Source organism: Erythrolamprus reginae, chromosome 2 (genome assembly GCF_031021105.1).
Source record: "Erythrolamprus reginae isolate rEryReg1 chromosome 2, rEryReg1.hap1, whole genome shotgun sequence".
In the NCBI taxonomy this organism is placed as follows: Eukaryota; Metazoa; Chordata; class Lepidosauria; order Squamata; family Dipsadidae; genus Erythrolamprus; species Erythrolamprus reginae.
In genome coordinates, this window is record NC_091951.1 from 298,257,758 (window position 1) to 298,281,133 (window position 23,376).

Here is a 23,376-nt window from a genome sequence, read left to right on the forward strand (position 1 = left end):
AGGCAGGCAGACATCTCTGATAATTTGTAATGGTTTTGGGTGTTTTTTTGCTAGCTCTGGAAGAATATATTTTAAGAGGTTTTTTTTAATAAATAACAGTTATGTAAAAAATAAGTTACTTGTTACTTATATTTATTTGCCTAAATTTAATGCTGATATTTTTAGTAAGTTGTGTTGGATTTTTATATATTGTATTTTAATGATGAGATTTGAGGAATGTTTGAGAGATCTATTTAAGACTAATATATTGTTCTCTTTGTAAATTATACTGGATTTATACTTATTGTATTTGAAAAAAATTGAAAGGATTTTAAGTGGTATTATAAATTTATAATGGCTATACTGTATTGTTATTTCTGGTAAACCTTAATGGTTTTTGCTATTTAAAATGGAGGATATTTTAAAGATTTTTTTGATATTAGGGATCAAGAATGGTTTGTTATACTGTATTTTAAGAGGTGGTGATAGGTTTATGTTTGCTGGATTTCTTCTCTTTTTTCTTTTTCTTTATTTATTTTAGTATACACCAGTTTTACTTGATTTTGTCATTGCCAATCAAGTAATTAATAAAAAATAAATTAACACAATCTACTAGCAACATATAGAAGAACTGGACTAGGTAGCATGTATAAACAGATAGTAAATAAAAGGAGATAGGTGATTTGATGGCAGATAAAATCTTATCAAATCATTTTTGCCAAACAAAGATATTACAAACAAGATAAAAAAATATCTAGAATATTGGCAAATAAATTAAAAATCTAAATAAAAATGTATTCGTGCAATTAATTAATGTCCAAATAGTAACTAAAAATAAAAGTAAAGCATTCAGTTTTTTCAATATTTTTCTGAATAATCCATCACTAATAAAAACCAATGTTTAAATATATTAATATTCCCAGAATTAGCTTCAGAAGCTATACAATTTATGGAATATCTTTTCTCTATTTCAGAAACCTCTGGACTTTGATAATTATTTCAAGAGTTCATCAAAGCTAAAGAGGTTGAGAAACTTTGCTCATCTATCTTAAGACTGTTTATATAGTAGCTTTTCCTTCAATCCTGTGAAACTAGTTAATCTGAGAGACTAGAGGTTAGAACTTCTGTGTCTGAGTGTGGATCTTCCTTGTCCTAATCCAATCCATTAGCCAAGGTTGCCAATGACAAGTCAGGACTTCATAGAAATAATATAAAGATCATATGGGTAGGCAAGCTACACTTCTTGTATACTTGTGTGCCACATTCCAATGCATGTTAGGAAAGGGCACGGTCCATAAAACACTTTTAGGGATTCTACCTTCCACCTTTATTCTAAGTTATGACTATGTCAATAATTGCCAAGACAGTGAAATCATATAATAAGTGGTGGAAATGCCATGAGATAGAAAGAACATGGTGGTTGACATGAAAAATAATTCAAAAGTACCAGAAGGAAATACATAGATAGTCCTATTAAGAAAATATTGGAAATCATATTCGGAATTAAGCCACAGTTCTTCTTTCTAGAGAACTCTAAAGCATTTTAACAACAACAAAAATCACAATTATTTACTAAAGGATATGTTCACAACTGCGAGGATGAATGTAGCATAACATTGGAAAAGAGAAACTTTATCAAAGATACCAGATTGGAAACTAAAATTTGGAGAATAATGGCAAAATTACAACAGAAGTTTAACAAATGTAACCACATTATGTAACCACATTATGCAGCAAAGCAATTATAAGTATTTTACGGTATGGTTTTTTTAAGAGAAGGAGCTGTGTAAAGTTCTTTGTTTATTAATAATGTATATTAATCAAAGTACAACACACAGGAAGTTCAAGAGCAGATATTTATAACGTTTGATACAATAATTTATAAAATAAATGCTTGTCGGGTTTATGTTTCATTTCTGGTTCTGGCTTATCTTATGTTTTACAGCCCTGATAGCCATTGGAAGATACAGTATGACAATAGAGACAGTTGATGTGGGATGGTGCAAAGAAATCACAGATAAGGGAGCCACCCAGATTGCTCAGACTAGTAAATCACTCCGATACTTGGGACTGATGAGATGTGATAAGGTAAGAAAAATTGTATAAATAACCAATATCCCCATGTGTTTTACAAGTTATATTCTTAAATCTATTCCAGCAAGACAGTAAATGCAAGTTCTGTATGTGATCTTTTGGTCCTATCTGGTTGTTTAATATTGATGTTACAATGGTAACATAATTTTATATAGTTTCACTTTCTGAATTTCCTAATTTCTGACTGATTATTGCATATATTATTCATTAATCTGTCTAGTTTTAAAACAGAAATGTTAAAATATCTCATCCCTCAAAAAAAAAGAAAACATATGACTTTATAAAAGTCATAATTTTGTCTCCTATTTCTTGTTCATAAGTCATCATTTTAAAAATAAGACGTGTAATATGACATAATTTAAGATGACAAAATTACAATTTAGCCATTATATATTATTAATTTTTCCATAGATTATGGACTGTTTCTTGTTTATTCAAAAACACATTAAAATATTTCTCCATTTACGTTGTACTTTTTTTTACTTTTAAAAACAAATTGTAGATATGAAACTTTTAAAAAATGTCTAAGCTAAAGAAAGCACTATTTTGTTACTACGATTTATTTATAGAGCATACTACTGTAATATTTTGTGAGAGGCAAAACAAGCAAGGTACAGATAATTCTTGATTCAGCAGCCACGATTGAAACCAACAACTTGGTTATTAAGAAAAGCTGTCATTAAGTGAAAATGTGACTCTTATATCTGCATTCCTTGGCTTTATGGACCTGCAAAGATCATAAATGTGAAAATTGGTTGCAAAATTATTACTTTTTATCACTGTACTGCAAATAGTCAATATATGAGTCAGTTGCTAATGAAGGCTGCCGTTATCTGATAGTCTTATTTGAGAAATAGTGATAAAAATATCTGCTTAATTCCTAGGCTTTAAGTTACATCTTCAATTATCTGATCAATTATATATTATAGAATGTTTTGAGTTCAGGTTTTGACCCGTGTAATATTTTGCATGTTTAGAATAGAATAGAATAGAATTTTTATTGGCCAAGTGTGATTGGACACACAAGGAATTTGTCTTGGTGCATATGCTCTCAACGTACATAAAATAAAATATACATTTGTCAAGAATCATGTGATACAACACTTAATGATTGTCATAGGGGTCAAATAAGCAATGAAGAAGCAATATTAATAAAAATCTTAGGATATACGCAACAAGTTACAGTCATACAGTCAACATGGGAGGAAATGGGTGATAGGAATGATGAGAAAAACTAGTAGAATAGAAGTGCAGATTTAGTAGAAAGTTGAGCCACCAGACCTTGATCCTTCCTGGTACAGAGCTGGAAGGATCAAGGTCTAGTGGCTCAACTGCTAAGTCTCTGCCTTACAAGGCAGAGGCTGCCAGATCGAATCCCAGTAAGGAAGGGTGTGGCTAGCTGATGAGGCCAGAACAAGGCCGAAATGGTACCATCCTAGTCTCCCTTAATTTTAAAATTTCAGCTAAAAACATTTGATACATACAGAATATAGTTGTCGGCTATGAATAAATTAACTGCCTTGAAATGGTCCTAGGTTGGGCCTAGAGGCAAAAAGGAGCTGTGACGTTCCTTCAATATACCAGGGTGATCCGACATAAAAACACACACACACACACACACATATATATATATATATAGTGGTTATAATTAAACTTAATTATACAATAAAAGAAGCTTTTTTAAAAAAAAGTCTATGTCTTCTCTTGAAGTACTAAAATTTCAGTGACTTTGGTGTTTTCTGGTACTCTTGGAATTAATCACTTCTGCCAATACCTGTGGGTATTAATTTCCATCTGCCTGGAGACTGAGCAATAAACAGATTTTAACAGATTTTAGTATGACATTACTTAAACCATATATAATGTATACTGTATATAGAATTGTCTGTATTCCTTTAATTGCTTGCTTGTGTTTTCCTAACTTGCTACAAAAAGAATGCTGTGAAGGGAGACAATAAGAATCTGTGAGAGTGCTACAGAGCAAGTAGGGAAAACTGTTCTTGATTAATGGGGAAATATATATTGGCTACCTTGATGAGAATGCTGTAAAGTGTGGCATAAGAGACACCATTGGGAGGGTCATTTAACTTTCTTGCTAAACCTCCGTGTACAAGAGAAAGCTGAATAACAGCCATTAAAATAACAAAATTCAGAAGCTGCATCTTGAATTTAAAATATTTTAGATGCAATGTTGGCAAGTTAAGAGCTTCATTCTTCATTCATAGTGGGGAAATAGAGAACTTTTCAACCTTAATTTTTCCTATTTCATGCAGAATTCATTTATTTTTTTCAACTAATGCTTTTAGAACATCATTACAGTAATATTTGGCAAGTAGGAAAGGTTATTAAATGCCATTGTGACCAAAAGATTTCAGCCATGCATTTGGATGAGAAGTACACTTGGGTTCAATTTTTCACTTCTAACCTTTTCCAAAATATTGAGTAATGTTGCTATACCAGATAGACATTTCCCTTTATGTGATATTAACAGGTATGGAAGAAAAACCTATACACATAATGGTAATAAGCAACATTTAGCAAAAAATTCCAATATTCTCCCCAAAATATTTTATGATATAATCTCTGTGAAGTCTCCTTCATGTATATATCATATAAATTTAAAATCCTAACTAGTCCAGATATTTTACAGAGCTGGCTAATTAAGCCATTCTTCTCCTTAATTCCATTGATTATGTAACTGGTTCTAGGCCATAGATTCCACTAGTGGCTATGTCATTGATCCATTCTATGAAAATAATCAGAATAATTGCTTCTTCATCAAGTTCCATTAGTGTGGTTCTTTTGATTTTCATACAGTTGAAGCAACAACTTTAAGGAACAAACTGGCTTGATAATTATATTAAGTAAAATATTGTTTTAAGTCAAGTCATTCTTCCACTAAAGTAGAATGGAAAGGTGGATCTAGGAATTGTATGCTTTTAGCTGTCTGAATGAGTAAGGTTTCTGGGATGAAAATATTGCATGACTTCTAGCGTAGTTGAGAGTAGTATTCTTCTAGAAGAAAATAATTAAATACCGTATATACTCGAGTATAAGCCGACCCGAGTATAAGCCGAGGCACCAATTTTTGCCACAAAAACTGGGAAAACGTATTGACCCGAGTATAAGCCAAGGTTAGAAAATGCAGTGGCTACTGGTAACTTATAAAAATGGAAAACAATAAAATTACATTAATTGAGACATGTTTTAGAATATTTATTTTAAAGAAAACCAGTAAACTAGCTCTGTAAATTTAAAAGAGGGTAAACAAATTAACAATATTAACAATAAATTAAAAAGTAAAAAAAGTAGCTCGATCAGGAAGCTAAAACCTAAGAGTTAAAATCCTTCAAAACTGGATTCCTTCTCATCATTAATTGGATTTACATTATTGTTCTGTTTTTATATATGCTGTGAGCCACCCTGAGTCCTTGGAGAGGGATTGCATACAAATCCAATTAAATAAAGAAACAAACAAACAAACAAACAAACAAATAAGTGTATCCAAAGAAGAGCTTCAGCATTAGCTGCTGTGAGGTTATCAGCATAGAAAACCAAATAGATAGATAGATAGATAGATAGATAGATAGATAGAAATAGATAGATAGATAGATAGATAGATAGATAGATATAGATAGAAAGATAGATAGACAGACAGACAGACAGATAGAAAAATAGATAGATAGAGAGATAGATAGATAGATAGATAGATAGATAGAAATAGATACAGATAGATAGATAGATAGATAGATAGATAAATAGATAGAAAGAAAAATAGTTAGATAGAAAAATAGATAGATAGAAATAGATACAGATAGATGATAGATAGATAGATAGATAGATATAGATAGAAAGATAGACAGACAGACAGACAGATAGAAAAATAGATAGATAGATAGATAGATAGATAGAAAGAAATAGATACAGATAGATAGATAGATAGATAGATAGATAGATAGATAGATAGAAAAATAGATAGATAGAAAGATAGACAGATAGAAAAAGAATTCCTGTCTAGCTCTGCCTCATAACACATTATTAGATCCTATCCAAGCAAGGACAGCAACTACCACAAAATACCATTTTTAAAACAGTTTAAATCCTTTCAAAGGAGGGGGAGGAGAATCTGACAGCAGGGGGCCTTTTTAATCCGACTCACCATTGCAAATGGCTGCCTTTGCTTGAGCTAGGGAGAGGAACTACGGCGTGCGAGAGGGGACAAAAGCTGGTGCCTCCTCGCTCTGGCTCAAGCAATGGCGCCCTCGTGTGGTGACTTTGTCAATGACCCGAATATAAGCCGAGGCTGTGTTTTTCAGCCCATTTTTGGGGCTAAAAAACTCGGCTTATACTCGAGTATATACGGTAGATATTATTTTTTAAAAAGAACAAAAGGCTGATTCCGTTAATGCAATAAGTGGAACTTCCCATGTACCCTCAAAATCCATTCTGGAACAGATTTTGAGAGTATGTGGATAAAGAGAAGAAAATAACATTTTGTTTCTGGGGAAAAAATATTTAAATAAAACAAAAATATTTAAGTAGCATTTGTAGATTTTTAATTTTTTAAAATGTTGTTCAAAAAATACAAAACTGATTAGCAAGATGTAAATGACAATATAACCTAACATAAAATGAACCATATTAATATATGAACCATTAGGAAACAGTTAAGAATTTTCAAAAGAACATGACACCAGTATTGTTAAATATATTGCCTTCCATTAGTGCACATACATTCACTGCCTGTATTTTAAACCTTAAAAACAGAAAAGTGGAATTGTCCTAAATAAAGCACCAGCTTGCAGCTTCATTAAATAAATAATTCCAGTAGCTTCTATGAGCACCAAATGTTAGAAAATATTAATTGAACAATGTCTACAGTTATGTCCCAGTGTAATCTTGTTAGGCTTGGTTTAGACTGTTCTATCCCAGCTGCATTAACATATACATACAGACTGTATAGGAGACAAAGCTTAATTTTTCCCATAAAGCAAACCTAAGGGATATCCCATTTGGCTGAAAATTGATGCACTAACGCATTCTGTAATATCACTAAAAGGCATAAAGAATTATAAGAAATAGTAAACATTAAATAATAATTATGAAGAATTGTAGTGTAGATAACATAAGATGTTTCTTCCTATTATGTTAAATAAAAATGGTTTTCACAATATTTTTGGCTCAAAATTGAAATGATAAGTTGAATTTAAGAAATTGCAGCACCGGACTTACCCGGCAGCAGGATTTGCTGGAGGGACCGGGAGACACTGGACTCTCATGGCAGCAGCCATCTTGAATCCCGAGCGAAGTCTCGTGAGATGAGACTTCGCTCGGGAGTTCGGGCCTGTCTGGCCCGGCTGCTGATTGGTCCGGGCGGGGCCTGCTTGCTCTATATAAGGGCGAGCAGGCCCGGGGCTCTTCCTTTTCGCCCGGACAGCAAGCCATGAGCAGACACTTGTCAGTTCTGCTTGCGGCAGCCATTTTGGAGGAGCCTCATGCAGCAGCCACCATTTTGTGCAGCCTATGGTGGGCGAGAAGGCCTCCTTTTGCCTTCAGGCGAAGAGGATTCATTGCGGAGCCAGCAGCAGCTGTGCTCCGCCCTGGTTTGCCCCCCAGTTTCCTGGGTTCGGGGTGTGGGGGTGCTCTCCTCCGGTGGCCTCCTGGGGTGTACAGGGTCCCTGGGGGGGGGTGAGGCCTTTGGAATAAAGGCCCCTATAAAGCGGTGCAGCGAGGCCTTGCTGCAACCGCTGGGGAGGGTGGAGGTTTTCCCCTCCAGGGGGTGCATTGGGAGGCCTGCAGCATAAGCAGGCCTTGCCTCGTGGGTGCAGCCTCCTTGGGGGTAGTTCTCTCCCACCCCCTTCTTTATTCTGTTTAACATAAAAATAGTTTGGGGCAGGCCCATGGCCCCTAAAAAGAGGCAAGCCCAGGCCCTTCCGGCCCAACCTGTGGTTCGGCCTAGGAGGGCGGCGAGGCCTTCTGCTTGGGCTCGTGCCAGTGCGGAAGGGCCCCCGGGGGTGGTCCCGGCGGCAGGGGGGGTGGGATTCATGCCCACGGTCCCTCAAACCGAGGTTTCTCCTTCTCTCTCTTGGGCCAGGGTCCTGGAGAGGCTCGATGAGCTGGAGCGGTGGCGGTCTGGGGCAGGCCCGGAGGGGCTTCCCATGACTGCCTCCGCAGCATGGGGTAACGACCCCGAAGAGGAACCAGCCCACGACGTGCAGATGGCTGGCACCGGACAGACGGGCAGCACCGGGCAGACGGGCCACGCTGGGCAGATGGCCCAGCCTGGGCAGTGGTCCTCGTTCCAGGGCCCAACCAGGATGGGCCCACCGTGGATGGCTTCTACCCCTTACGGGGCAGGTGAGGTTGCACCACATGTAGGCACATCACCGCTCTTGCCCATCCAGGGTCCCGGGTTCATCCCGCCAGCTTTGGGGGGTGGCGACAGTTTCATGGGGTCTGCTGCAGGCACCTGTGGACAGGTCTGGTCCCCGCCGGCTCCGCCAGTGGGGGCGCCGGGGGTACCTGTCCCACCTGGGGCGGGGGTGGGGGGTTGGATCCCTCCTCCACCGGCCATTATGCCACCAGTCCCGTTCATGTATCCACCGGGGCTTGGGGTGCTGGGCTCGGGGGCCACCACGGTGTGGGACCCGTTCGCCAGCATCAAGCCTGGGGCCATCCCTTGTGGGTTGCCCGCGACACCTTTAGGGTACCATCTTCACCCGTCAGTTAAGGAGGCAATCTGGCGGGGTGAGTACGTTGATCTTTTCTCCATTTTGAACAGGGAGGTCCCTAAACAGGACAAGGAGGTGGTCCCTGGGGAGAAGGTTAAAAAGACGAAGGTCACGAAATGCTTCAGCTCGTGGCTGTATGCCTTTCTGACCTTTGCGTCGGTGGTAATTCAGAGGCAGCCGGGTAGGGCCGCTGCCTTGCTGAAGTACATCGACCTTATAGCGAGGGCCCATTTTGAATATGGGGGCACCATATGGAGGCATTACGACAAGGGGTTCAGGATGCGTATTGCCCATGACCCCTACTTGCCTTGGGATATGGTGGTACCGGACCTGTGGTTCCAGGCCACGCATATGTCAGGGAAGGAGGGCTGTGATAGGACCGATAGCGGTCACTTTATGGAAGAGGAGCCTGCGACGCCCGCGCCGGCCAAGGCCGTGGCGGGTGCCGTTGGAAAAGGGGCCTCTTTGGTGTGTCACGAGTTCGCTGCAAAGGGGGCGTGTTTCCGTCCCTTTTGCAGGTTTCGTCACGCCTGCGGAAGTTGTGGGGGAAACCATTCCGCAGCCGTGTGCCCCCGCCCCAAGAAGGGGATTGAAAAGAAAGGCTCGGGTCTCCCAAAGCCTCCCCCACCTGCTGGGGGAAAAGGGGCCCAGCCCAATTAATTTAATGGTGCTTGAGGGTTGGTTGGGTGACTACCACCCTCGCTCGAGAGCGGCCGCTCTCTTGCTAGGTTTTTCGGAGGGATTCAGGATCCCTTACATGGGTGTTAGGAGGGCCTTCATGTCTGACAACCTTAGGTCGGTTGTTGGTCATGAAGACATTGTTAGGGAGAAGATTCGGAAGGAAGTGGCCGAGGGCAGGGTCCTCGGGCCCTTCCCGAATCTTCGTGTGTCTCCCTTAGGTGTGGTCCCCAAAAAGGCGAGTGGTGAATTTAGGTTGATTCACCATTTGTCTTTTCCAAAAGGGGAGTCAGTGAATGACTTCATTCCTGACGAGCTGTGTTCAGTCCGGTGTGCATCCTTTGATGCAGCCGTGACTATGGTTAGGAAGTGTGGGGTGGGAGCCCTTATGGGTAAATGCGACATTAAGTCGGCATTCCGGCTCCTCCCCATACACCCAGACGACTTTGAGCTGTTGGGCTTCCATTTTGAGGGGGGTTATTACGTGGACAGAGCTTTGCCCATGGGGTGCTCTGTCTCGTGCTCGCTTTTCGAGAGTTTTAGCACCTTCTTGGAGTGGGCGCTCAGGAGGCAAAGTGGTCTGGGTACGGTCGTTCACTACCTTGATGATTTCCTGTTGGCGGGGCCTGCGCATTCGGAGCAATGTTTTGCTTTAATGCGGGACTTCGAAGCCCTTTGTGCTCAATTAGGGGTGCCTTTAGCCTCTGTGAAGACCGAAGGCCCCGCCACCAGGATTACCTTTCTGGGTATTGAATTGGACTCAGAGGAGCAATCTTCTAGATTGCCCCTAGAGAAGTTGGTAAAGATTAAGCGGAAGCTTGACGAGGTGCTGGGCTGCCGGAAGGTGACCCTACGGCAGCTCCAGGAATTGGCAGGCATTCTTAATTTTGCCTGTCGGGTAGTTGTTCCTGGAAGGGCCTTTTCCAGGAGGTTGTATGATGCGATGAAGGGGCTCCGTTTGCCCCATCATCGCACCCGCCTTTGCGCTGGGGTCAGGGCTGACCTCGGCGTGTGGCGGGACTTTTTGGTCAGGTTTAATGGTTTGTCTTTCTGGAGGCACGAGCTTCTCTTGGAAGCTGAGTTGCAGCTCTGCTCTGATGCCGCGGGGACTTGTGGTTTCGGGGTAGTGTTAGGTGACCAGTGGTGCTGGTCGGCATGGCCTCCGGAATGGAGTGCCTCTTCGTTGGTTAAGGACCTGACGTTCTTGGAGCTCTTCCCCTTAATTGTGGCCTTAGAGCTTTGGGGGGAGCAGTTTAGGGACAAGACCGTGCACTTTTGGTGTGACAACCTAGCGGTTGTCCATGTGGTGAATGCCCTGTCCTCTAAGAGCGACAGGGTCATGCGGCTTGTCCGCCATTTTGTGCACAGGTCCTTGTCCCTAAATGCATTGTTTTTGGCTAGGCATGTCCTCGGGTTGGATAACGGGGTCGCGGATGCCTTGTCCCGTGGTCAGTTGTCCAGGTTTCGGACCCTGGCCCCGTGGGCCCGAGAGTTGCCAGAAGCGTTCCCCAGCCACCTCTGGAGTCTGGGAGGGATCCAGAGTGGTGGAGAGTCGCGGCATCCCGGGCAATCCCCTTGTCTGTAACGCCCGGCACCCTTGGGGCATACCAGCGTGCGGGTAAGGAGTTCGGGGATTTCAGGCAGGGCAGGGGTTACCAGCTTAGCTGGCCCGTCCCTGTATAGCGCCTGGCCGGGTTCTGCGTCCAGCTTGGGCAGCGTGGCCTGTCAGTTAGGACGATCCGGTCCTGGTTAGCCGGCCTCGCCTTTCTGTCCAAGGCGGGGGGTTTGCTGCTTGTTTCGGGTGACTTTGCATCCGGCAGGTGCTGGAGGGCTGTATGGGGAGCGAGCGGGGGCCCCTGGTGACACTCGTCAGGCTCTGACGGTGGAGCAGCTGTCTTTAATCAACGTGGTTTTTGGCAGTCTGTGTTCCTCATTGTAAGAGGCCCGTCTTTTTTGGTGCAGCGACTGGTGTCATGCTTGGGGCCCTTGGGGTCAGCGAGGCCTGGCCTCATCTCAGGCTGGCAATTCGCTCCGTGCCTTCCAGCACGCTGATCTGGCCGTTAGACAAGGGGGGGGTCCCTTGTGTTAAGGCGGTCTAAGTCAGATCAGCTACGCAGAGGGGTTACCATCTACCTTAGTGCGGCCGCCGACCAATCAGTGTGTACGGTGGCCGCCCTACAGCTTTGGTGTTTTCTGCGGGGATCAGGTCTGGGGTACCTGTCTAGGCATTGGGACGGTACCCCTTCTGACCCGTTTATACTTTTGTGCGTTAGTACCCAGGGCTATGGCCCAGGTGGGCACGGATCCCGCCGGTTATGGAACGCGTTCGTTCCGTATCGGCGCCGCCACTAGCACGGCACTTTCTGGTTTCCCGGCCCACTGGATTCGGGTGATCGGCCGCTGGCGGTCAGCGGCATATTTGGGTTATGTTAGGCCCGCTGAGGATCCTAGGCAGGGCTTAGGCTAGGTGACCTCTCTGTGTGTGTTTCCTCTTGCAGGTCCCCAGGCTGACGTGACACCGACGGCGCTGCTGTGTGGCCACAGCATGATTTGCTGGGCCGGCCGCCTGGCGGCCAGGAGCGCTGTCGGGACCCAGCCGTCCCTGGGGCGGTGGGTCAGGGTTGCCTGGATGGGCCGGAGAGGTATGAGGTGGGAGGGTCTCCTACCGGTGTGGCTGGGCGGTCAGCATTTGGTGGCTGCGCCCGGCAATATGGGGGGCGGCTCCTGGAGTCGTTCCCAAGTGGGTTTGGGTGGGCAGTGTCCTGTGGCCGCACCCAGGTGGCTGGTATTGCACTTAGGTGGCAATGACCTGTGCATACTGGGAGGCCTGGCGCTGATCATCCAGGCACGCGAAGACCTGTGAAGGCTTCGTGAGGTCTGGCCCACCACGCAAGTGGTGTGGTCAGAACTATTACCTAGGCTTGTTTGGAGGGACGCCTCTTCCCTTAGGGCCATTCACCGGGCTAGGCGACGGGTGAATAGGGCTATGGGTAAAACGGTTAGAGAATTGGGTGGAGTGGTAGTACCTCATCCCCTTATATCAATAGACCAGCCATGGCTTTACCGGGATGATGGCGTTCACCTGTCTGAGCAGGGGAACGTCATTTTCTTACAGGACCTGCAGCGGTCTCTGCGTGAGCTGGCGCAGCTAGAGGGGGGAGTCGGGGGGCCAAGATAGAGATCTGACCCCCGCTCCTGTGGCAGGTTAGGGGCGGAAAACTGGGGTGGTTTAGCAACCGCGCGTTCTCCCTTGGGCATCTTTGGGGATGATTGACAGGTTCTCCGCAAGCTCATGGAGGGAGTTTCTGCCTGAGCAGCTGGGGGGAACCTGTCTTTGGGTCCTGCACCTTTAATTCCCGGATTCGGGTTAGCCGGTGGGACCCCCCTCATGCACAGCATGGCAGGGTCGCAGGTGACGGCCTGGCCCTCACCTGGACTTGCATCGAGATACGCCCATGAGTTGCCCAGGAATGTTTTTTGGCATAACGTCATTTCCGCCCCGGAAGTATTTGTTTTACCCTGCAGGTCCATTTCCGGGTCATAGTTGATTATGCTAATTTATGCAAAGTATTGAATAAATTATGCAAATTTATGTTAATAAAAATGACCCAATTTAAATCCAGCTCTTGTGTCCGTGTCGTTACTCCGTCTCTCCAGCAATTGCAGCACCGGACTTACCCGGCAGCAGGATTTGCTGGAGGGACCGGGAGACACTGGACTCTCATGGCAGCAGCCATCTTGAATCCCGAGCGAAGTCTCGTGAGATGAGACTTCGCTCGGGAGTTCGGGCCTGTCTGGCCCGGCTGCTGATTGGTCCGGGCGGGGCCTGCTTGCTCTATATAAGGGCGAGCAGGCCCGGGGCTCTTCCTTTTCGCCCGGACAGCAAGCCATGAGCAGACACCCGCCCGCCCTCCCTATTTTGCAGTGTGCTTAGGGGTCGCCATTAGGGGGCCAAATGGGAATTTTTTGCAGTTCTGCCTTTTAGCCGGGCTGTTTTTTCGCCCATTCCACACTGAGGAGATGGATGTGCGGTTAGGGGGTGCTTGCATTTATTAGGTTAATTGGCTTACCTTTGGTCATTTGGGTAGGCAGGTTAGGGGCGGAAAACTGGGGTGGTTTAGCAACCGCGCGTTCTCCCTTGGGCATCTTTGGGGATGATTGACAGGTTCTCCGCAAGCTCATGGAGGGAGTTTCTGCCTGAGCAGCTGGGGGGAACCTGTCTTTGGGTCCTGCACCTTTAATTCCCGGATTCGGGTTAGCCGGTGGGACCCCCCTCATGCACAGCATGGCAGGGTCGCAGGTGACGGCCTGGCCCTCACCTGGACTTGCATCGAGATACGCCCATGAGTTGCCCAGGAATGTTTTTTGGCATAACGTCATTTCCGCCCCGGAAGTATTTGTTTTACCCTGCAGGTCCATTTCCGGGTCATAGTTGATTATGCTAATTTATGCAAAGTATTGAATAAATTATGCAAATTTATGTTAATAAAAATGACCCAATTTAAATCCAGCTCTTGTGTCCGTGTCGTTACTCCGTCTCTCCAGCAAAGATGTTTTCTTAAGTATGTAGCATTTATTCCCCACATACACACACACATTCATATGAATAGCTGTAATTTGCAGAAAACAAGTAGCTTCATAATTGATTCCCTGAATTTTTGAAATTATACATGTAATTGGATATCTGATGCTTAAAATTCACACAATCCTATTAGTCAATTTACTTCAATGCTTTCATCCACTTTAATCCTCCATCATGCTGCTTTATTTTAAATTTTGATCTGCAGCATTAGCTTTTTAAAAGATAGAATAAAAGATTTTTAAGAAAAATATGAAATTGTCTAAAGGTGGTTGCTAAATTAGCTAATTAATCCCCATATTATTAATAACAATTATATAGAAAGAACTTTTCAGTACATATTTAACTGAGTATTAATGCAGTATTAAAAATTTTGTAAAGTGATTTATCTAGTCTTACTATTACATTTATATATATAATTTTATTCTATTGGGTCAGATAGTTACATATACAGGTTGTAATAATAAAGTTCTATTAGTAACTTTTTCCAATTTATTAGTTTAATATTAGTACAGTATTTCTAGTTTAACATTTCGCCCTTATTCGGTTTTTTAATATGGGAGCTATACTTTTCAAACAACAGGGTACCATATGCATCAGGTGATTAGACTAGCCATTTGTTAATGAGTTAAGAAGTGTGTGAAACAACCCCTTCATTTATTATTTTGCATACAGACTTCAGTGGTTTTTATGGTAGAACATGGAAATTATGATCTATTTCACAAGAATATAAGAAATGGGTCTGAGTAAATTCACTTTGACAAAAGCAATGCATCAGTATTCAGGTAGATGCTAGCCTTGCAAGGTGCCATCACTTAGCCCACTTTTGTTGTTTTTAATCCATAATTCAGACTGAAGCACATTGTCTGCCTTAACACTTAGAAATTCCAGAATGCAGATATTTCTCTGTGACTGTATTATTCAACTACTCCTAAACCCTCAGCACTGAGCTAATCACTGAAACTCTGTGGAACATCTCAGCTGAATAGATCAAGTGCCTAGCACTTCACACAGAATGATTTCACAAACCTTTTATTATGTTGTAGCTACAGGCAGGAATTATAATTAGGCCACCTGAGAATGTTATTCATTCAACTATTAAGTTAAAAATATACTTTAAAATAATTGAGAAAATAATACTCAGAATATAGTACACATAAACTTGTTAAAATTATTGGGGGGAAAGGAGATGGGCCTATGAAAGGTTTCTAAACAGTGAAAATCTGAAGAGTGGATATCGTGAATTTGATATTTTAAGCATATAAATAATTCAACAGACTTATTTGTTTGTTTGTCAAATTTGTGTAGCTGACCATCTACTTACCAGACTCCGGGAGAAGCCAATCCAAAAAATAAAAGTAGCAAAACCAATATACAGTGTTCCCTTGATTTTTGCGGGTTCGAACTTCGCGAATAGCCTATACCACGGTTTTTCAAAAAATATTAATTAAAAAATACTTCGTGGTTTGTTCCCTATACCACGGTTTTTCCCATCCGATGATGTCATACGTCATCACCAAACTAATAATTTTTGAAAATAAGTAGCAAAAAAAAAATAATTATTGTTAATAAATAATTATGTTTATAAATATACTAAGTGCCTTATTCAATGGTGAGTACCAGTAATAATGGTGAGTAAATGGTTGCTAAGGGAATGGGAAATGGTAATTTAGGGGTTTAAAGTGTTAAGGGATGGCTTATGATACTGTCCATAGCCAAAAATGGTGTATTTACTTCCGCATCCCTACTTCACGGAAATTCGACTTTCGCGGGCGGTCTCAGAACGCATCCCCCGCGGAAATCGAGGGAACACTGTAATGCCATATAAAATCATAAAACAAATTTGATATATTGTAATATTAGATTGTACAATCAGGTTATGGAATAAGAATATGGTTTGGTTTTGTCTGTGAATTGTAGAATTCCCATAATTACCACCAGTGCTTTTATCTGATCTATATGGCCAATTTGGGGCCAAGTTCATAAAATAGTCCATTTTGGTCTTTATGTTATCCATTGCCACAAACCCCATAAATTCAGTTTTTTTGTATTAATTCCAAGAAAATACAATTCATTATAATCCATCAGGTTGAAAGATGGGATAGAGCCAAATCCTTAAGTTTTAACAGTAGGAAATTCTAGACAAATTTGATAACCAGAATTTCCAATATTAAATTCTCCCAATAAAGTTTTATTTAGTGTGTTACCGTTGCTTGTGCAACTAGTATTTGGTTTGGTCTAGTCTTTTGCTATGAAAGAACATCCAAGTGAGACAACCCACATTCATCCTCTGCATTAACTACTACAATTGTTTCATATTGTTGGTGGGAGCTGCAAATGGAAATACATATGCATTACATTATTGTAAGAAGGAGTGGGTCAGTCAGTTTTATGTCAAGCACAGAAAATATTAAAGACATGAGTTTAAAAAAGGAAATACACCTAAATCTAGTTCACCAAAACTATTCATTGTACTTATACCTTTCTATCCTTACAAATTATCCCATCACTTATAAGCATCACTTTATATATATATATATATTCTTTTATTGTTTACAAATTTCATTGATTTTTGATGATTTCGCAATTTAACTTTTTTTTTCAATCTTACCTTTCCCTCTTCCTTAATATATTTTCCCTCACTTACTCAGCCTATATTACCAAATCACCTTAATGTACTACTTTCGTACTTGTCATTCACTTTTGCATTCAATCCACATTCATTCAATATCCATTCATATTTCTTTCTGCTTTATTTAGACACACACTTTCTAAGTAGCCTGTTCCCACTGCATTCAGCTTTTATTTATCTCCTGACATACAAAGTACACAGAACAATGTGCTTGTATATATCAATTTTTGCTTCTTTTGAGAAACATTCCTTGCAGCAAACCAATTACCATTCTGCCAACATTTTTATTTTCCTCACAAGCACTCCTCATTCTCTCTGACTCTTTTAGTTTAACCATTCTTTGTTGTTCTGACCATGTTCTTTGCAACTTGAGTGGAGTTTTTTTCTTTAGAGCTCAGAACAAATGACCACATTCTAGTTCTGCTGAACTCTTATATGATTGTTTTGAAAAAAGAAAGCCTGCAATAAAATCGTAAGGGATCCTAGATAATTTTCCACTTTCTAGTGCATGCCCTTCCTCTCTTCAGCTATTGGTATATTTGGATTTTTCCCTGTTACATTCCACTCTCAAAACTTTTTTGCTCAGAAGTTTAATTTCATCTTGTATAAAGAACAAAACACCCAAAACAAGTGTTTTGGTTCATGAAAAATGTATTGTTCAGTGTACATAATAGTTGATACATATAACATTTTAAAAATCCTCATTTGTAGCTATTTTTTCCTATTTTTTATCACCCATATTTTTATAACAGGATTCTATCTCTTAAGTTTTGGAGCATTTTGGCCAATAGGCCACCCATTTAATCCAATTTTATCTGAAATATGCTCACACTATTCTATGCAAGATCTCTAATTTAGAGACTACTTTGCAAACCAGGAGATCATTGAATATATCCTATCCACTAGTGAGGCGCCGCTGAGTCCCTGAGGGGAACAATGTCTTCAAAGGGACTTAGGGCAGCCCAGCCGCGTGGGGTCACTCACAAACGCAAATCCTAGAAAGAAAACTTGGACACATTTCTCTCCGGGTGAAATGACACAGTATTGAGCTGTGTACGCCTTTTTATTGGGGGGCATATGCAAATGGGATAGATTATACGTACATGTCAAGTGATATACAAACATCCAATAACGTAACTCTAAGATATGACACAACTTTTGAGTCTTTCCCATCTCCATATGGCATGTAACTAGCTAAGCAAATGTCTCTCATGGCCAATTTCCTGGGACCTTTTCTTGTTAATACAGTTATCTCCTGTTTACCACAAAGCAAGGTCTTTTTATCGCAGTCTTCGTCCTGTTTACCCCAGGGAATGTAAATTGTGTCTTTTGATCACACAGTTCTTTTCCTGTTGACACATTCTTGTTATTCGAGGAGACATACTGAATCGTTTTATGGCCAGTCACTTCCTAAGCAGATTTTACCAGAAATGCAGACTCACTTTGTGACCTATGTGCAGTCCTATTCCTGGCTAATGGAATTGGAGTGTATAAGGCATTTGTTGTTAGAAGTCCAGATATCAAATCCTATCCTAACATGCTATGGCAGCTACACACTAGTAGGTAGACACAATGTTGTGATACTTACTCAGGATGATCATATAGTATGTGGGCCTAAGTAATTAACATCTTTTTTGCTATGATAGGGCCCACAAACACACACATATATATCTAAGTAATATAGTACAGTAAGACCTCACCTATCGCTGGTGTTACGTTCCAGACCTGGCTGCGATAGGTGAAATCCGCGATGGGGAATTTATCGACTGATAGTACTTATTTAAGTATTTATATTGTAATTGTTTGGTAAGTTTTCATTGTTTTAAGTGTTTATAAATCCTTCCCACACAGTATTTATTTTAGATACAGTATTTAAATACAGTATTTAAAATTTTAGATAAATTTTTTTTGAAAAACCTGCCGATCGAGTTCGGCGGGCTGTTTAAATCTGCTGATCGACTTCCTCAGAAACCCGCGAACCAGCGAAGATCCGCGAATGATTTTTCTCATTAATATTTCTTGAAAACCCGCGATGAAGTGAAGCCGCAGTAGGTGAAGCACGGTATAGCGAGGGACTACTGTAATTAAAATACTGCTCAGTATAGAAAAGTACAGTATATGTTTTCATAGAAGTCTGGGAGTTGCAGTCACAACAGCTGCAAGATGCCAACATTGACAAAGGCTAATATAGGCCATATGTGATCATCCGCATATTACAATACCATTTCTGGTCAGTTTAAAATATGATTTACTGATGTGTCTGAATTGCCATAGAGCTTGTACCACTATAGATTTCATTCTGATTGATTAAAAGGCGCTTCCTGTTTTTTAGATACATTCAGTGTTGCTATAATGTAGTTGTTTACAAAAGTGTTTAGAGCATGCAGGGTCTCTGTGTACTTGAAATAGAAGTTAAACCAATTTTCTATCCAAGTTGCTCTTCAGTTGACAAATCTCCCAATGAAGATTGAATGTTTCTATTATCAAAGCAGAAGAACTGTAGATTAAACCCGTCATTTATCCCTGTCATAAAATGCAATCACTGTTCATTCTCTGCACTGCCTAGCACAATTGCTTCAGTTTGGTGTTTGCTCAGGGCAGGGGACTGTGTGTGGGGGAGATGACAGGAGAGGAAATAACAGTAGTAAAGAGATATTTGAAGAACGTCTGTTGTTGTTCTTTAACATGCCCTCGCCCAAGGATTTTAAGACAATTAAATATATATATTTATGGTAAGAATGGAAAATGCCTTAGTTATGTAAATTTATTTTAGTTCCACAATGGATTCAGTGAAGACGTATAAAGTGAACAATTCTAACAGAGGAGCACTGTTAAGAGTATTTAAATTAAATATTGATGTATTTTAAAATTCAATAAAAATTCTAAGGAAAGTTACCTAGAAGTCATGTTCTTAGGTTAATCTTTTTTTTTTTTTAATCTAAAGAACGATGGAAGCTGTCTGGCTCTGTGATATGAACTACAATCAGCTTAAAAATAATTGACAAATTAATCCCTTCACAGCACCGCAGTTGTAGAGATGTTAAGTTTAATTAGGCCTTATTGATTGCTTTGTATGATCGAGGAATAAAGGTAATATCTCTGGTTAAGGTCTAGCACAGATATTTCTAACCTTCTAAGCTGTACATTTTAATTATTGATTGTGACGATTACGGTTATTACAGAGGGAAGACTTTAATTCTTTCACAATGAGAAATGTGGGAGAGGGGCATAATTGTCCTCCCTTTCCATGAAGATATGGGTTTTTCATTGAAAGCTAAAAATATATGATTCAGATTCATATATTCAGATTCATAGTTACCTTTTGCATGGATGTTGTAACAATACAGCCTGTCTAGACAATATTACAATCAATGTGAAGCATAAGATTCAGCGTTTAAAGACATTTTTCTACCGAGTATTGCTACTGGAAGCTTAAGTGGCTGCTATATTACCCATTTTCATGTTGTTGTGTCCCTTGCTGGAGAGGTTGGTTATGATTACAGTGGATCAAATTGCTATTGCAATGTTTTTACCTGAAGATGCAATTAAATAGTGTTCAGAAACCTCAACACATCTAAGTTGTAGTAGACAAATTGTCTTTTGATACGATTATACTACATCAAGCTTGTTCCAAATCCATTGACTTCAGGTGGGAGCATCATTCGAGATTCTGGTTCTTGTGGTCCAATTTATGTACCTTCATTCTTATGAACCTATTATGCTCATGTTCTTTCTAAGGCTCTGGGCCCATTTTTGCTGAGCAGTCCACTATTAGCCTCTCACCATACCTACCCAGGCCCATACTTATTCATACTTTGGAATCTATTTGCTTGGGATGTTATACTTGTTCTACTCTTGTTTCATTTTAGGTAAATGCTTTGAAGGATATTACTCCAAAGGATTATCTGATCATTTTAAATATGAACAATTCTGTATTTGAAAGATAGCCATTCTCTTGTTCTGGTTTAGAGTGAGATTAAAAGACAACATATGGTATTTGTAATAAATAATACATAAAATTATTTCTTTTACATGTAGGTGAGTGAAGTTACTGTGGAGCAACTGGTACAGCAACACCCACATATCACCTTCAGTACAGTGCTACAAGATTGCAAGCGGACCTTGGAACGGGCATACCAGATGGGTTGGATACCCAGCATGTCCAGTGCCTCTTAACTCATGCTATGGCATTAAAAAAGAGATTTAAACTGAACAAGTGAAAATGGTTAAGGGTTTTTAATTAATACTTCTTGGCTTTTATTAAACATCTGTTTGGTGTATGCATATGCAAGAGAGAGAGCATGAGTGTGTGGCAAATGCCTATTCAGTCTTTCAATGGAAATATCAGAATAAAAATATGGTTAGAAATATTTAATTTTCTGAAATGTTTATTTGTCAATTTTAAAACCTGCAAATCAGTAAGATTTTGCAGAGAGCTTGTCCTTTTTTTGTAAATTGAATGTTTACACAAACTAGACTACTATTTGGATGTTTTTTCATGATATATGTTCATGATAGAAACAATTATTTAGAGATGCATTATAAGATTTTGTTTGTTTGTTGTTTAAGAGCTTTGGGTTTTAACTTCTCAAGTGAGTTTCTTCTAGTTCTAAGGTTAGTTTCAGTAGTGTAATATGTTGCTACGCCTTTTTGTTTCATGCTATTACTTTATTATTAATATTACATCGTTCTTTTTAATTTGTAAGTTACAACTCCTTTCCCAAACTCCCCTTAAATTAGAAGTAATAGATAATCTTAAATCAGATTATCAAAATATTGCTAACCTCTTGTGCGTTTTTGAAATGCACATTTATGAAAATTGACAAAGGTACAGAAATATAACATTTTTATGATAAATTTTATTTTGAATGGAATCTTTAATAAATGCTGGACATAAGCATAATGGCAATTTAAGAAGACTATCTGCCTGGTGTCTATTAGTTCTACTAAAATAATATTTTTCAGTTGCTTGTGAATGTATGTATTTAGGTGGATATTCCTTGAGTACATTTCTATATCTTTCACACTTTCCAGTTTTGTATATCTGCATTTTAATTTTCAGCACTTTTTATTATTTAGATTTGTGAAAATTAAAGTATCTAAGGGTTCAGGTTTTCTCAGTGTGTAAAGAAACCTCAGACTTGCATTTCCTCTATGCTTCTGCAGCATCTCAGGGGAGGAGGAAAGAAACATCTGCCTCCACTTATAACTTCCTGTTATATCTAAATCTGCAGGATTTGTAGTTAATTGAAAATACGGTTAAGTCAAACAAGTCAGAATCAAACTATAGTACAGTATCTGTTTCTGGGCTATTTCCTTGTATATAATTTAAACAAAGATGTTTGGAGATGTATTTCTCTAAAAAATGTTCATAATTTATTTTTATTTTTATGAATTGTTTCGTTTTCTTTTTATGATGCCCAACTTCTCTGTGATTCAGATCTGATGTTCATAATGCATTTTTATAAAACATTCTCTCATCCATACCAATATGGTAACTTTTTCAAAATACATGGAAGAAGTGTGCAAGTCTATTCATGGGCCTTGGATTTGAGTAAAAATGTTTGCATGTGTTAACTACTTATCAAAACAAATTAGGCCATGCTCATAAATATCTTTATGCTGTCATTCACTCAGGTTTACAACTATAATGATAAATTATAATGAGATATATAATCTCAGATGGAATCTTAACAACTTTTTAAAAACGACAGCATATAAAACTACTTGCTCAAAATGATCTTTGTATGACCATGTAACTGCATTCATGTTAACTATAAAGCACCATACTGATGTAAATCATCCCTTAGTAAGAAGTTTATTATCCCACCATGTTATATAATCCTAGGAATAAATTTTATGGAATTCAATCTGGCCAAATGTGTATAGAATGACATTGTTATTCATTCAAAATAGAATATCAAATGCTGCAGTAAGGTAAAGAGAAGATTTTGGTAACATTAAATACTTGGTACTGATTGTTGTAAAATCTTTTTTGATGATAATTTTTTATATAAAATCAGAGTTTCATTTTAGTGAGGTCTACTAGTTACAATTATCTATCAAATTTCTATACCATTCATTTCACATAAGTGATTCTTGATGATTTACAAACAACCTAATAAAACAATGTAAAATATGACTAGCAGCAAAGTTAAAAACACAATTAAAACCAAAATTTAAATTTATAAGTTAAAGGTACAAATTAAAGTTTAAAAATTCACAAGGCTAAAATGTCAACTAGACTGAGGAAGAATCCTCAAGTCTACAGACATTGCCAGGGCTGCATAACTATCTTAAATCCTCATCCTAAGTGGCACAGACAAGAAAACCAGAACAGTGGGTTCTAACCTTACCTCTGGGCTAAAATATTCCAGGAAGCAGGGGAAATGGCAAAAAAGGCCGTCTTCCTAGATCTTGCCAGTCAGAATTCTTTAACTGACAGGATTCACAGCATGTCCTCCCTGTTTGATCAGATAGGATGATTTATGTAATTGTGACAAGAAGGTACCTTAGATCAGCGTTTCCCAACCAGTGTGCCGCGGCACAGTAGTGTGCCGCGAGACACTGCCAGGTGTGCCGCAGAGCTACGGAAGCTCCAGCTGGGCAGGGCGCTGCCGGTGCCGACCTGGAGCGCCCGCTCGCAGCTGTCCCCCGGCTCCTGCCCGATGCCGCGGTTTCCG

General features: G+C 40.2%; 1 protein-coding gene across 1 annotated transcript in view; it reads left to right on the forward strand.

Moving 5' to 3' along the window:
- Positions 1-22,563, forward strand: part of FBXL17 (F-box and leucine rich repeat protein 17) — a 155,392-nt gene extending 132,829 nt beyond the window's left edge. The window contains exons 8-9 of the mRNA XM_070742950.1: positions 1,925-2,067; positions 20,732-22,563. Of these exons, the coding sequence (XP_070599051.1) occupies positions 1,925-2,067; positions 20,732-20,869 (281 nt within the window). The 3' untranslated portion in view covers positions 20,870-22,563. The remainder of the gene's footprint in view (positions 1-1,924; positions 2,068-20,731) is intronic.
- The last annotated feature ends 813 nt before the right edge of the window (positions 22,564-23,376 follow it).